The sequence below is a fragment of the Peromyscus maniculatus genome, chromosome 14 (assembly GCF_049852395.1).
Source record: "Peromyscus maniculatus bairdii isolate BWxNUB_F1_BW_parent chromosome 14, HU_Pman_BW_mat_3.1, whole genome shotgun sequence".
In the NCBI taxonomy this organism is placed as follows: Eukaryota; Metazoa; Chordata; class Mammalia; order Rodentia; family Cricetidae; genus Peromyscus; species Peromyscus maniculatus.
This window is the reverse complement of record NC_134865.1, coordinates 51,184,063-51,200,207: the sequence shown is the minus strand read 5'-3', so window position 1 is coordinate 51,200,207 and position 16,145 is coordinate 51,184,063. Positions and strand designations below refer to the sequence as shown.

Sequence of the window (16,145 nt, the reverse complement as noted above, 5' to 3'; positions counted from 1 at the left end):
GATGATATCCTTGGTGGCATTTGCTAATGATTGAGAACTACTGTTATCCCTCTGCTGAGTGCAGTCCTGTGTTCACACTGTGGGGTGTCAGTGAACCTGACACATAGATCCTGACACCCAGAAACTTGGGTTAATGTAACAAAGGGCCTCTCAATTCTAACTGGTTGCTTGGTAGAGCCATTAATCAGGAAGGGTCCAAGGAGAGAAACTGGTTTTGGGGGAAAGATACTGAGTTTGATTTAGGAAAGAGCTTGAGGTAACCGCAGGGCATACATCAGGAAGATGTGCCCAGGAAAGAGAAGGAATCTGGTTGTATTACTGAAGGAAGAGGTCTAGGCTGTGTTGGCCAAGTGGATAAGGTCTGGCATGGAACTGAAAATTATCAATGGAATTTAACAAAATAATCCACATCAGAGGGGTCGGGTGCTGTGGAAACTCAGAGGAGGAAGAGGGTTTGTGGCTGGGGAGAGGAGAGATTTGTTCTAAAGATCACCCAGACACCGGGGGTGCGCTTGTAAGGATGAGAGAAGGCACAACACCAAACAGGATAAACAGGGCAGACAGGGAGGCCTGGGTGGTGAGAATGAGGTGGAAGAGAGATACTTGGGGGCCTTGAATGGCAGGCCGAGGATGCTGTCATGTTCCATTAGGAAAGCAGGGGTGGGGGTGGGGGGGACGACCTTACATGTTTCTGAGTGAGGAAGGGACAGGAGGCACACAGGTGTATGCAGGAGGCTGCGTCTGGAAGTGGGATTGAGAGCTGGGTCTAGTCTAACTCTTGTTTACCGACCCTGGAGATGCGGGGCAGATGATATTCCCTCCCAGTCTCTCATATAAAATAGGAGTAAGACGTCCTCCCTCCCCTCTTCCCTTTCTTCCCTTCCTCCTCTCTCTCCCCCCTACCACCCTCTGTCAGATCTTTTGCAGCTCAGGCTGGACAGAACTCACTATGTAGCTAAGGATGACTTTGAACGTCTGATCCTCCTGCCTCTACTCAACTCCCAAGTGTTGGGATTACGGTCATATATTGCCATGCCCGGCTTACACAGGGCTGGGGATTAAGTGCAGGGCCTCTGCATGGTAGGCAAACTGACCCCTGCTCTCCTCCCTCTTTTTTTAATTGTGTTGACCAAGGGTCTTGCTATGTCTCCCAGGCTGGCCTGGAACTTGCAGTCTTCCTGTCTCAGTCTTCCAAGAGCTAGGACTAAAGGCACATGCTGCCACACTTGGCTTCATATGAGTTTTAATTAAGTGCGAGTTTTTAAAAAACGTGATTTAAGGCACTAGGGTAGATAAGTATTATTGCAGTGAGGCCTGTGTAGCTAAAATTGGTGTTAGGATTCTCAGTCAGGTAGGCAAACTGCAGATGCCACCTTGGTAACCTCTGTCCCTTGTCCTGCCTGGGAGACAGGATTGGTAGATGTCAAGCCGGATGCCCACTAGTAGCTGACGAAACTTCTCATTCTGGATGAACTGTGAGTTCTCCCACACTGCCCTCTCCGTAAAAAAAGATGTGTTGTTTAGACTCTGACAGAGAAGAGGCCTGAGGCAACAGCTGGGAAACAAGACTGTAAAACAGTCACTCAAGGAGTTCATTCAAGAAGTTAGAGAGCCAGTTGAATCACAGCAGCCCATGCATCAAAAAGTAAATAGACCGGCTTCTGAGAGTGGGCCTCATGAGTGGCCCAGATCCTCTAAGACAGAAGCAAGTCAGGGGCCTGGGAGCCAGACAAGGCTGTAGGGAAGCATGCTGGGAGGAAGCCAGGCCTTGACTGGCAGTGAGGTTTGAGAGAGGAGGAGTGAAAGAGGGGGAGCCGAACCCCATTTACTGTGGCAGTTAAAAATAAACATGACCACAATGATATCATATTTAGGTATCTAGTTTAGGATGGATGTTACGGACAAAACAAAAACCAAATGTTGACAGTTATACAAAGAAACTGGGATTTGTACATATTCTGCTGAGGATGTGACATGTATAAGGCAGTACCACAGTTCTTGAGAATTTATTTTTTAATGTGTATCATGTTTTATATGGATGTGGACCACATGTGTGCCTGGTGCCCACGAAGGCCAGAGTGTCAGGTCCCCTAGAATTGGAGTCACAGACAGTTGACAGCTGCCTTGTGGATGCTGGGAATTGAACCCGGATCCTCTGGAAGTGTCCTTAACCACTAAGATACCTCTCCGACCCAGTACAGCGGTTCTTCAGAAAGGCTACCACACATGACCATGCAGCCTAATGATTCTACTTCTAGGTATAGACCCAAAAGAGCTAGAAGCAGGTCTTGCTTGAATAGGTGCATGCTCACCCATGTGTAACAGCATAGTTCAAAAATGGAAGCCATCCAGGCGTCCATGAACAGTGGAGAAACAGAATGTTCCATCCAGTGGAATTCCTTCGATCTTTCAAAAGGGGGTTTGTTCCAATACAGGCTACAACCTGCATAAACCTGGAGAATATTACACTAAGTCAAATAATTAGCCACAGGAGAAAAATCATGAGAGCTGTCAGATTTAGAGGTTGAAACAATGGCCACCAGGAGTTAGAAGAAGGGGGTATAGGGGATTGGCATTTAACAATATAGTTTTCTTCTCTTTTTTGAGACAAGGTCCTGTGTAGCTCAGGCTGGCCTTTGAATTCTCTATGTAGCTGAAGATGACCTAATCCTTCTCCCTCTACCTCTGTGGGATTACAAGTATATACCAGCACACCCAGTTTGCATGGTGTTAGGCAAGCCCTATCAACTGAGCAGCATCCCAGCTCTGGTGCAGAGATTCTGTTTGGGACATTAGAAAGGTTCTGGAAATCATGGCAACAATGATTGTGCAACATTATAAATGTTGTTAGTGCTATTGATTTGTACAGCTAAAAACTATAAAAATGGTAATATATAGCTATGATATTGATATTTTATATAGATACATATCAGAGAAATATATGAGAGAGACTCAAAACTTGTTAAAATAAAATTTTATTTTATTTTATTTTAACATATATAATATATATATACACACACACACACATATATATATATATATATATATATATATATATATATATATATATATATATATATAGAGAGAGAGAGAGAGAGAGAGAGAGAGAGAGAGAGAAAAGACTGCTTAGATTTCAGAATATGAGTGACCTGGAACTGTTGGGAAAGAAGTGGAGAGAAAAACAGGGTCCCTGATTGGCCTGGTGAGAAAGGGAGAGACCTATGGGTGAGGGCAGCTGATTCTTCAACTGACTTTAGATGACCATAAATGTTATGGAGTTTAGTAGGCATTTCCACATAGTATTTGAGTAGAGTTGTTCAGGGGAAGCCAGTGGGTTAGGCTTTCTTCCGGCCTTTTCCCAGGCCCACTTGGCTGAGGGATAGTGGAACTGAGGGGATGCCACAGAGCAGAAGGTTGAAACTATGGTTAGTGCCAAAGAGGACGGAGAAAGGTAAAAGCAGATTTGAAAGCCCCTCCAGCCTGGTCACCACAGAGATGGGGAGCAGGAAGCAGGGAAAGGTGCAGGGTGGCACCCCTCATCTGTCTCCTTGTATCCCCAGCAGGAAGCCCAAGTCGTCACCATGGCTTCTGCCGAGCCCCTGACGGCGCTGTCCCGTTGGTACCTATACGCCATCCACGGCTACTTCTGCGAGGTGATGTTCACCGCGGCCTGGGAGTTCGTGGTGAATTTTAACTGGAAGTTCCCGGGGGTCACGAGCGTGTGGGCCCTCTTCATCTACGGCACCTCCATCCTGATCGTGGAGCGCATGTACCTGCGCCTTCGGGGCCGCTGTCCTCTGCTGGTGCGCTGCCTCATCTACACGCTCTGGACCTACCTGTGGGAGTTCACCACGGGCTTCATTCTGCGCCAGTTCAACGCCTGCCCCTGGGACTACTCCCAGTTCGACTTTGACTTCATGGGTCTCATCACCCTGGAGTACGCGGTGCCCTGGTTCTGTGGGGCCCTCATCATGGAGCAGTTCATCATCCGCAACACCCTCCGCCTACGCTTTGACAAGGATGCAGAGCCCGGGGAGCCTGCCAGTCCGCCAGCCCTGGCCAATGGCCACGTGAAGACCGACTGAGCTCAGAAGGTTAATGTGAGAACCTAAGGCCTCTCCTGGGAACTCCAACGACAGAGAGACCAAGCTGGTGGGGTGACCAGCACAAGCCCTGCCCCCAAATGGGTCTTAGTCCGGTAGAGCAAACACAACCACACATGGTGTGCAGTGGGATGGTGTGGGGGAGTTGGGTATCCAGACAACAGAAGGACACTGGGACTGGTCCATGGCTCTCCACCCATCCTGGGGACTGGAGCCTGGGCGATGAACAATTGGACTTCATGGATGACTTTGGAAGCAGCAGGCCTGTCCTGAGGAAGGGACATGAACTCTGGGGCCACGGGTGGGAGACAAGGTCTGAGGAGGCCTTGGCTGCTGTTGGGGCCACCACCCCACCTGTCCCCTGGCTTCAGCTGGGCTTTGGCTGGCCCTATTAGGCAATATTCAGGTGCTTGCTTGCAACCAATACCTCCCCAGGGGCCTCTGAGCTGCAGCCTGAGAGAGACCCAGCAGCCAGCAGGCTGCTTGGTGGCATTGCTCTTGTACAAGGGCTGGGAAAACTTCCTCTGGCCCGTCCCCCTCCCCCAGGGCCCCACGCTGCTCCCATGGCCTTCTGGGGGGGCCCCTGTGGTGCTGGATCCCCACCAACCTTGGGCTTTTGGGGGGTTTCAATCCCGTGTGTTCGGTGGCGTTTTCCCCCTTTCTCTTACGTTCAAGACATTTCCCACTAGCAGGCAGCCATTTTCTGTCAGTCACCACATCCGGATTCCCCTCTCCCAGCTCCCTACAGAACACATCAGTGGCCGGAGGCACAGCTCTAACATGGGCCCCACCTGCCTTCCCGCAGCCTTCCCCGCCCCTTCATCTGGGGATGGGGGCCAGCCTGCCTGCCTCCCTGGCCCAGGGATGGTGGTCTGGTGCCCCCTCCCTGCAGAGGTCCTACTAAAGACGAATAGTATCCCCCCCCCCATGCCCATCTAGGTCTAGAGGTGTTCTGTGGCTCCACAGTCAGGGGAAGAAAAAAAGGCAGAGTTCTAGGTCCTATGTGCCCACGTTGGTTTGTTTACAAGCCAGTTAGTCAGTATGACTTCCTGTGAAATAGGGGAGCAGGTATCTAGCTGGAGACCCATGGGGAATTAGCTATGGAAGACCATGGAAGGTTCTTTGGAGCCCCTTTTCTGGAAAAAGATGAGTTCTACCACAGCCTCAGCTCAGCAGCTAACTCTCGGGGCTGCTCCTCCTGCAGCTAGCTCCTCCTGGCCAGGCTGACCCTTTGAGCTTGTTCCTCCAACAGTATTACCCCTGCCACACTCATGGGCGTGGCGAGCTCCGTTGTCTTAGCTTGCCCCCATGATGGGTCCATTGCTGGCAGTGGACAGGTGGAATCCTTATTCCAGGCCCTTCTGATTTTGTCCTCCACCCTTTGAAAGGAGGAGTCAGTCCATCAAAGAGTGTCCATCCCACGTGGCAGTCTCCTCTTGGCCACCCTGGGGACTCTGAGGTAGCAGTCAGCCTTTTCTTTCTTATAGATGATTTAAAAGGAGATGGTGCCACTGTGGAAAGCCTCTGAAGCATACAGAGAGCACCAGGCGAGGGTCAGCAGGGCTGGGAGAAAGACTCAACCTTCTGTGGCATCCTTCCCCACAGTTCTCTCTGTCCAAGGCAGAATGAAGTGTTTCCTTGAGTAGACATCATCAAACACCATTCTCTGTGTGTGTATGGTGGGGGCTGCTTCTGGTTTTGTTGTAGCCCGGATTCTAGGACTTTGTGGGTTCCAGGGATTCAGGCTTCCAATGCAATGGGAGTGGTTGCTTTCCACCTCCAAGTGGTGAGACTTCCTTATTTTATAGGCCCCTTCCTCCAATTCCGTGTTATCTCAGTTCCCTGAATCCTAATGCCTCTCTAGGCCACCTCACACCTACCTTCGCAACCGAGTCTAGTGGCTTGCTGAGGTGTCCCAGCATTCATTAAGACCCCAGTTCTCCACCAGAGAAAGCCATGGGGTGGCCCCTGGTCTCAGCACTCCGGATGTTGCCTTACAGGCATTCCCTGGCACCATTTTCCTCAAGCCCCTTTAGTCCCCTGTTGGAAGGGTTTCCTGGAGTGAATCTGTTTGCCTGGCAACACTCAGCAATGTGATCTGCTCGTGCAGGTCCCCTGTTCTCCTGTGGCCCCTCCTAGGCACAGCATCCCCAGCCAGGGGAAGCTGCAATGTAAGGCCTGACCACAGACCCACAGGCTCAGATCTCACCAAGTGGAGCCCAGATTTCAGCTCTTGCTTTATTGGCTCTCTTCAGGGCTCCAACCTCTTAGTGCACAGGGACACAGAGGTTGGGGTCACCAAGCCTTTCTGAGCAGTGGGGAGTCCACTAGCTGTTTAAGGAGCCTCTGATGTTCTGAGCCCAAGGCAGCTGTATGCTGCTGGGACTCAGCAGATCGTTAAGTATGCTGCCCTGCATGGTTGAGTTGCTTTGGATATCTGCTAGGCTTCCAGTGCCCTGTCCCCTCCTCATGCCAGAGAGTCACAATGGCCTGTGCTTATTCACAGCAATAATACATAGGGAGCGTCTGTGAGTCCCTTTTGTCCTGGTCCCTTACTCTTCATGGATCTCCCAGGAGACTGCTGAGCGGGTCAGTTCATGTGAGAATCTGTGTTTGAAGCTCTGGGCTGTGCAAAGTGTTGGCTGCAGGAGGCAGGTGAGAGGAGAGACCTAGCCATGAACTGTGACGAAGGCATGTGATGAGAGAGTGCCTTCCACCCTGAGGCCACCAGACCTGGACGAGCTGGTGGCCCCAGTTTTGGAACAGGCCCTTTGAAATGGATAGGACTGTCTTCCAACTGGACGGCTCTTGAGAACGGCACATGACTGACTTGTGAGCCCCTTGCCTGCTATGTCTGTCTCTCTCTTCCTTTTCATAATTGTGCACACAAAATATACTGGTGTTTGTGTTCCTGGACTGTCTGTGACTCCTCTATTCCACTCGGGGGCCCTTGCCCCAGGGGCCACTGGAGGTTGGGCCCTTCATTATCTGCATCACACCTTCCTGAACCAGGCTGGCCGGTGGTGAGGAGGGTGTGACCCTGCTGTGAGCCCTGACCCTCTCTAGCAACCTGAATTCACCCCAATGCTCCCTAGCTCTTGTAGTCCCAGGACAAAGGTAGATACGGAGTCCCAGCAGCATATAGGTTGCCTATACCTGTCCATGTGATGAGCAGCGCTTAGACACACTGGCAATAACCTGGTATGCCCCATAATTATTAGAAAAGGCGTGGGAGTACTTCAAAAAAGGCTAAAAGACCAGAACCCGTTTGCACAACATGAAAATCATGCTTGAAGAAACAGCTCCTTGCTTCTCCCTAGCAATGCTGCCTGCCCTGAGAAGTAGCAGGAGGAAGTCGTCCTTTCCTACTTCAAGTTCCTTGCCTCTGTCTAGCTCCTCTACCCCACCCCTGGCCCACACCATACCCCTGACTACTTTTCGTGATGCCAGGAAGAAAATGGAGGGCTTCAAAATTGCCCAGACCTGGGCTACAGAACAAGTTCCAGGACAGCCAGGGCTACACGGAGAGACCCTGTCTCAAAAACAAAGTTGTTCAGTCTGGTCTGCTAAACTCGAATAGCTTGGCCCCTGTCCCACAGCCCGGCTACAGAGCATGGCAGTGTGTTTTTTTTTTAAGTCACTGGGAAGGCCTTTGCTCTTACCATATACACATACTCACTCACTTGAAAGTCTTTCTTTCTTTGAGAATTCATCTCCTTATAAAATTGGGCTAGTCTAAAGCATCCTCACAGTCATTTGCGTGTTCGTATAAACAAATCTATAAGGTGGTTCTTTCAGAGTAAGATCTTGTAGAAAGAGGTGAACAGTGGAAGTCTTAGTGGAGTCTTAGGGAAAAAAGGCAGGACCCACACTGAGAGGACCCAAGACTTACTCTGAAGCAGCCAGCTCAATGAGTGGCTTTTTTTTCCTCTGTTATCCCCCCATGTATGCATGCACAGGAGGCCATGCTGTCCTCTCCTCAGAGTTGCTGTCCACCTCCTCTGAGACAGGGTCTTTCATTGTCCAGGAACTCACTGGTTAGGCTAGATGAGCTGACCAGCAAATCCCAGGACCCCTCCTGCCTCTGCCTCCCTGGCCCTGGGACTACAAGAGGTGCATCACCATGCCAGAGCATTTTTAGGTGGGCACTGGAGCCCAAAGACAAACCCTCGTGCCCGCTAATCAAGCTCTTTACCAACAGTCCACTCGCTCCCCAGCCGGGCGGCTTCTCTTCTTACACTTGGCCCCACCCCTCCGTCTTCCCCACTCCGACCCAATCCAAAGGGTAAAGAGGTCACGAGTTCATGGCCTAGGCGAGCCAAGGTCTGCACCTTCTAAAATCTTCCCAGCCTTTGCAAAAAAACTGATGTTTAACAACAGCGAAGAAAGTACTAGAATTTGGACTTTTCTTCCCAGAGCAGGTTTCTCAGTGTGCGTTTCCGCCCGGTGTGCTGGTATAACCAAAAGACAGCCGAGTTCCTTCCTTGTGAAGGTGATTCAGGAAGATGGGGCCGCTGGTCAAAGGTTGGAGGAACTGGGTCTCATTTGACTTCAGCTGTGGTTCCTGTGGCACTTCAACCAGGCGCCAAGTGCCCGCGCACATTCTCATGTTCTCCCATTTCAGGTGGGCACCATTGTGTCCCTGTTTTGTACAGGAAGACTGTTGACATCCAGCCTGCAACCTTGGATTCACAACATTTTTTTGTTGTTGTTTAATTTTTTTGGTTTGGTTTAGTTTGGGTTTTAAGACAGGCTCTCTCTGTGTAGTCCTGGCTTTCTGGGATTTTGCCATGTAGACCAGACTAGCCTAGAACTCAGAGATATCCTCCTGCCTCTACCTTCCAAGTGCTGGAATTGAAGCTGTGCACCGCCATGCCTGGCCTGGATTCACTCACTACGTTTCAATCCAATCTCATCGTTCCCTTTTTCTGAGACATCGTTTCATTATATTGCCCACACTGGCCTAAACCCTAGGCCTACCTAAGCACTTCTGTCTCGCCTGACAACAGGCACATGGCAAGGCTCCCAGCTTTGTGACTTGTTTTGATGTGTCATCTTTCAATGAGGTTTTGTGAGGAGTCAGGTGTCCCTTGGTACCGAGGACTTTCTGGATTGCCTTGGGTTCATCTCCGGTGAATGCTACTTACAAAGCTAAGTGGGAATATTTGTGAGTGGCAGGGCAGAGGCCTCGGGGCGGGGGGGGGGGGGGGGGGGGGGTGTTACCATGTGGGCAGTATGGAATGCCATCTTAGCCAAGACAAGACAACTGGCCGAAGACCCCTCCTAGTGGAGGAGGTTGTGAAATGTTGGCCTCGGGTGAGCTAGATTTATCCCTGACACCCGTTCTGTCCCTCCTACACAGTTTTATTTTTGTCCCAGGCTTTTCTCAATGATCCTATTTTCAACTTGAAGAGAAGTCGGGGCCTCTGGCTGTATGCACTCTCAGAGGCCTTGGAACTACCAGATGGAACCTCTTCGTGGCAAGAACCCTCCGCCAGGCCCTTCTGCAAACTCAGACAGGCCAGAGAACCCACCCTTTCAGCTCGTCACCTCCAAGAGTAGGGACCAGGCTAGTTGGCAATGACGGGTGATCAGGGAGGAAGATGTTGACAGGGACCTCATACAGTTACGGCATTGTACCACTGACTGTTTCTCCATGGGGCAATCTCCAACAGAGACCCTGCTTGTCTGCAGGGACAGGTAAGGGTACCCAGAAGAACACAGCGCTGTCCTGAATGCCACTCTTGGATGCTTTCAGAGATGTGCTGGATTCTCACTGTCCTGAAAACACAAATGTTTTCTCTGCCTGGGCAGTCTCCGCTGAGTGTGGAGCAGACAAGGCCAGAACACAGTGAGTGCTTGAAGGGCCTCTTGGTGAATGATTCTTTTTCATTTTATATTCTAAAAACACAGCCTAACACTGTAACCAAGGCTATGCTAGAACTCACCATGTAGCCTAAAACTTACAGTGATCCTCCTGCCCCAGCATTTCTAATGCTGGGATTGCAGGCATGAGCTATCGACTTGACGAACTGATCAATGATGTTCATGTTCCAGAGTATCATACGCTCTTTGGGGGACCTAAGGCTAGGAATTCTGTTCCAACAACTATCCCAGTCATTGTCTGTGCCCCCCCATCATGGAGCAGCTGACAGTCCTGCTCCCTTTTCCAAATCCACGAGACCCTGAGCCTTGCCAGCATCCTCTTGGAGCTTTCATGCCTAGCCGAGACCCAGCTCTACTGATTTGCCCATTGGTTCATTCTGGTGATGTGTTTTCTTGATATTGAAAAAAAAAATGACATTTTAGAGTCAAGTAGTATACAGAAGGAAAATCCACTGAGGATGTATAGCCTTTGCCTCTGCTGTAATAGCACCTTCCGAACAGGAAGTTTTCTGGTCTGTAAGTACCCACCATATGGTGAAGAGAGAAAGGTTGATTTCTCACAGTTTTGGAGATGTCAATCCATTACTAACTGACTCCCTTGCCTTGGGCCTGTGACAGCACAGACCATCATGCAAGTGTGTGTTAGAGCTGGCCTGTTGCCCCCATGGCCAGGAAAAAAGGAGAAGAAGGATCAGGACCTTAAGACCCCCTTCACAAGCACACCCCAGTAACTAACTAGGCCCCCACCTATTAAAAGTCCATCACTTCCCAATACTTCTGATGGCTGCAGACCTTTACTACACAGACCTAAGAAGGAGGCTTATCTAAAACATATCAGAGTTCTAAGGAGGAAGCAGGGTCTTGCCCAGGTCCTTACAGAGAATCCTTCCTGAGGAGTGGGACCAAGTAAGAGCAGGCTGCAGGGAGCTCCTGGAAGTCCTCATACCCTTACTTAGCACCTGGCCTGCCTTCTCAGAGGCTGGGTCATGGATTGAGGTCAGCAGGACTGAAAGGTAGGCCTCCCTGGCTTCTGTAACCCTTTTTCTAACAGCTAAATGTGCACCCCTGCTCTGGGATAGACAGCACCTATGGGTTCTGAGGGGCTGTGAATCTGCAAATATCTGCCTCACCTGAAGGTGGGGAACTCAGATCCCATCCTTCCTATGGACCTGTGAAGTATCGGGGTCTCGGCAGTGTTAGAACACCCAACAGAAAGGCACGAGTGGAGGATAGCACATGTGTTAGACCAGACGGACTTTAGTTCTAACCTCTGTTTCTGCCCCTTACCAGCTGTATGGCATTTGTGGTGGTCTAAATAAGAGTGGCCTCCATAGACTCATATATTTAAATGCTTAGTCACCAAGGAGTGGCACTACTTGAATGGATTAGAAGGATTCGGAGGTGTGGCCTTGTTGGAGTGGGTGTGGCCTGTTGGAGTGGGTGTGGCCTGTTGGAGTGGGTGTGGCCTTGTTGGAGGAAGTATGGCACTGAGGGTGGACTCTGAGGTTTCAAAAGCCCCTGCCAGGCCGAGGCTCACTCTCTCTGCCTGTGGATTAGGATGTAGCTCTCAACTACTTCTCCAGAACCATGTCTGACATGCCTTCAACCATGCATGCCCTTTGTCATGTTGATAATGGACTACACTTCTGAAACTGTAAGCAAGTCCCTAATTAAAGGTTTTCTTTTATCAGAGTTGCCTTGGTCATGGCATCTCTTCACAGCAGAACAGTGACTAAGACAACGTTTGACCAGACCCTGAGACAGTGCTCCTCTGACAGTGCCATTCATAGATTTGGTTCACTTTATTGACAATACATACCGACCCTCCCACCCCCAGGCTGAGTGTGAAAGTAACCACGGCAACGGTTCATGCAGCAAGAGGGTCATTGGGTTCCAGTCGGCCTAGCAAGTGTCTTGAACTGCAATGTTACACATCCATATTACTAAGCAGCGTGTGGGTAAAGTCTTTGGGGGATTTTTCACTCTGTCCCATTACCTTGTTGGTTACAGAATGGCCAGCTATCCTAGAGCATCTGAGGCTAAGGGGTACCAGGACATGGGACTTTTAACACCCCAACTGACAAAAACAAACACATTAGTGAAAACATATTTCTTATTAGTCACAACACACCACTTGGCAGAATGTCCTCTCCCCTGTTGGACGTGGTCTTGGTGGGTCCTCTCCTCGGGTCCGAACCAGAGCAAACAGCATCATTCTCTTTCATTTGAACCTCAACTCAAACTCTAAGCTGACTGTCCACTTATTTCTGCTATCTGGATGTTTGGACATGTGCTGGGGGATGCCTTTTTGTACGCTGTGAATATATGTTGCTCCCATTGGTTAATAAATAAGCTGCTTTGGCCTATGGCAAGGCAGTTTAGAGGCAGGCAGGAAATCCAAGAAGAGAGACAGGAAAGAGAAAGGCAGAGTCTGGGGAGATGCCATCTGGCCGCCCAAGAAACACAAGCCAGCAGACCAGTAAGCCATGGAACACATGGAAAAACATAGATTAATAGAAATGGGTTAAGTTATAAGAGCTAGCTAGCAAGAAGCCTGCCATAGGCCATCCAGTTTGTAAATAATATTAAGCTTCTGAGTGATTATTTTATAGGCGGCTACAGGACCACGGGGCCGGGCAGGACTGGAGAAACCTTCCGGCTACAAGTTTGGGTTTCTGTTGTTTTCTCAGCTTTTCCTTCGACTCTGGGGAGTTCCCCTCATGGGTTCCAACAACATCCCTTCTGGTTTTACATCTACTGGTTTCCTTGCTGCTACGGCCTTTCTCTCCACTCTGTACAGCAATGAGAACTTGCTCTGTGGACAGTCCAACTCTGCCACGCACCTCACTTCTTAAAAAATGTTTTTTGTTATTGAGCTTTTTGTTTTTTGAGACGGGATTTTGTATCAGGCTTTTTCTTTTAGGCCACCAACCAGCTCCCAAATCATGACTTCTTATTAATTTTAAATGCTTGGCCTAACTTAGGCTCCTTTCTGGTTAGCTCTTTTTAACTTAAATTAACCTGTTTCTCTTTATCTCCCTTTTGCCTCGGGGCTTATTACCTTTCTTCCTTCTGTATGTATATTTTACTTTCACTGATTCTCTGTGTCTGATTGGCTGGTGGCTGCCTGACTTCTTGCCCCAGGCCCATCCCTCCTTCTCTCCTTCTCCTCTCTCTCTTCCTCCTTGTGCCTAGATTTCTCCTCCTAATTATTCCCTCTCCCTCCCAGCCCTGCCGACCCTCCTCTGCCTAGCTATTGGCTGTTCAGCTCTTTATTAGATCAATCAGCTGCCTTAGGCAGACAAAGCAACACATCTTTAAGTAATCAGACACCCACCCTTACATCATTCAACAAATGCAGCATAAACAAAAGTAACACACCTGTACACAGTTAAAGTAATATTCCACGGCACAAGCAAACGTACCACGTCTTTGCCAGGTTAGAATAATATTCCACAACAGGGTTTCATGTCACCCAGACTGGCCCTGAGGTGACACTGTGTAGCCAAGGATGGCCTTGGACTCTATTCTTCCCACTGTTCCTCTCAGCTGCTGGGGTTCCAGGCTTACACCATTCTACCCATTTATGGGGTGCTGGGGATGGATCCCAGTGCTTCACGCATGCCAAGCAAGTTCTCTAAAGACTGAGCTACGTCTACCAGCCCCTTTTAAAGCATTTGATCTCCGGCTTCATACGTTTAGTCCTCAAACTCTTCTCCTATCTCATGAGTTATTGTTGTAACCGGGCTGTTCTCTCCCAAGAGGAGGAGACCAGGACGTGCTCTTTGCGAATTTGAAGTTTATATATCGAGCCACACAAACCCGGCCAGGGGCATGCACTCTTATGACCGGAAGTCTAAAGAGGCGCCCCAAGCAGGGGCCTCTTTATAAAGGTAAAAACCTAAAGTTAGGTACCTCCTGTTGAGGGTGGCTGTGATGGCTGTTAGCAAACGTGACAGGATATGGAAATTTTTCATAAGAGTAGGGCACAGGGCCGGACAGCGGCGGTGGGGCACACCTTTAATCCCAGCACTCGGGAGGCAGAGCCAGGCGGACCTCTGTGAGTTCGAGGCCAGCCTGGTCTATAGAGTGAGTTCCAGGACAGGCACCAAAGCTACACAGAGAAACCCTGTCTGGAAAAACAAACAACAAAGAGAATAGGGCACGTGTGTGTCCCCAGGGTGCTGCTGTTCGATCAGGGAGGGGAGCAGAAGGCCTTGCAATTACAGAAGCAGAACAATGGCGGGTGAGTTATGGGTCCTGTAAAGTACTATGTATACCTGCGGGTCAGGCTGACCTACCTTTAAGCTCAGGGTTGGGTCAGGATTTAGCAAATGTACTTAGCAAGTATGTTCTTGACTATGCGTGCCTCATTCCCAGCGCTCTCCTGGTAGAGCTACCCTGTCACATTCTGTGCTCAGTTGCTCGGCGTGGCTTCTCTTGTTCCTGAGCTAACTGCTGGAAGCTAGAGGAAGAGTTAACTGTGCAGCACCCAGACCTTTCAAATTATACATACACCCCACAATACAGACAGATCCCGTTGGGATTAATCCAGTTTAGTTGCAGCCTTTCTCCTCGGCGGGATACACAGGAGTTCTTTAGACACAGGCGGTCAAGGTCAGCTAGTCCCCGGCACCTCCCGCCTTTCTCATGGGCAGCTTCTGTAACGGTGTGAGCTTCTAAGCATCAAGGTGGGAGTCGGGAGCCTGTCCGGACCCATTAAACACCAAAGTGGCAAGCCTTTTCTTTGGCTCCCTTTAGATGTGAAGCCACAATGACATGCGATGTTATTTTGCTGACTTTCTCTCAATCTGTTCCCCCAGGATCTCATGCCTGCTGACCAGCAGGACCAGATGGCCCCGTGTGCAGACACACCTCACTGCGCCTGCCTTCACATCCAAAGAAATACCTCCCGGTCTTCTGAGTGGCTTGTCTGTCCATCCCTTCCAGTTATTTGTGTATTTTTTTTTCCCCTTCCACTAACTCTTGCTGTGAAGGACTTGACCCAGTCCTGGCTTGCATTGCATCCCCAGAGATGGTAGCTGATTCTGCTGTCTAGAAGGAGGGAGGCAGAGAGGAAGAGAGGCAGAAGGGAAGGACCAGGAAGGAGCAGACGGCTTCACATTCATGATGTTGACCATCAGCCCCCTTCCTCAGACATTGCCGTCGACACCCCATGTGTCCTTAGAACGTCCGTCTTGACTGGCCAACCAAAGATTCGGTAGCTAGCTCAGACTTTGGACCTGAATTTGAATTCTAGGCCCCTGACTCATGCATGCATTGAGGCAAGTTATATAACCTGTCTACGCATCTTCTGAAAATGGAGCTAATAATAGTCTGACCTCTCAGAGAAGTGGAGAGATTAGCTGAGACAGTGATTGTCAAGTGCCTGGCATGCAATGTTCAAATCAAGATGAAAATATCCTCTCTCTCTCTCTCTCTCTCTCTCTCTCTCTCTCTCTCTCTCTCTCTCTCTCTCCCTCTCTCTCTCTCTCTCCCTCCCTCCCTCCCTCCCTCCCTCCCTCCCTCCCTCCATTCCTTCCTCCCTCTCTCTCGGTATTTATCACCTATTTATCTATTATCTATCTATCTATCTATCTATCTATCTATCTATCTATCTATCTATCATTTATCTTTGAGACAGGATCTCACTAGGTAGTCAGGCTGGTCTATAACTATACTATATAGACCAGGCTGGCCTCAAACACACACAGATCCTTTTGCCTCTGCCTCCTGAATACTGGCATGAAAAACTAGTACCACCATGCCCATCTGAAAACATTCTCTTTTATCTTGTGTATTTTGTAATTTCTGAGTTATGTGTGAGTTAGACCCTATCATCAAAGGTACTGTTATTTTTATACCTATGAATATATGTCATGGAGTACAGAAAGATTTGGAATTGCCTTACATCCATCCTTCCCTGGTAAGACAGGCAGGGCAAGTGCTAGAATTCCCACCACACACGTAATGAGCTGAGGAGGAGAGGGAAGTGGTTAAGGTCACATAGTCTAGATGGTCAATACCATGATCCTTGGGTCATCTGGCCCAGGGACTTCTCCCATGACACTTGACTCTATTATAACCAGCCTCTTTGCTTTATGAACTTTACATTTTAAACCATGAGCTACTGGACTAGCAAGACACCTCAGTAGG

At 49.5% G+C, this 16,145-nt stretch overlaps 1 protein-coding gene across 18 annotated transcripts in view; it reads left to right on the top strand.

Moving 5' to 3' along the window:
• The window catches only part of Tmem229b (transmembrane protein 229B), a 61,485-nt gene extending 54,466 nt beyond the window's left edge, over positions 1-7,019 (top strand). For 12 of the 18 annotated variants that reach the window (XM_042260841.2, XM_076550927.1, XM_015991953.3 and 9 more), the window contains exon 3: positions 3,561-7,019. In XM_042260841.2, coding sequence (XP_042116775.1) covers positions 3,582-4,085 — 504 coding nt within the window. In that variant the 5' untranslated portion in view covers positions 3,561-3,581 and the 3' untranslated portion in view covers positions 4,086-7,019. The remainder of the gene's footprint in view (positions 1-3,560) is intronic. The other 6 variants (XM_076550931.1, XM_076550921.1, XM_042260840.2 and 3 more) reach the window with 1 other exon arrangement.
• Positions 7,020-16,145: the final 9,126 nt, after the last annotated feature.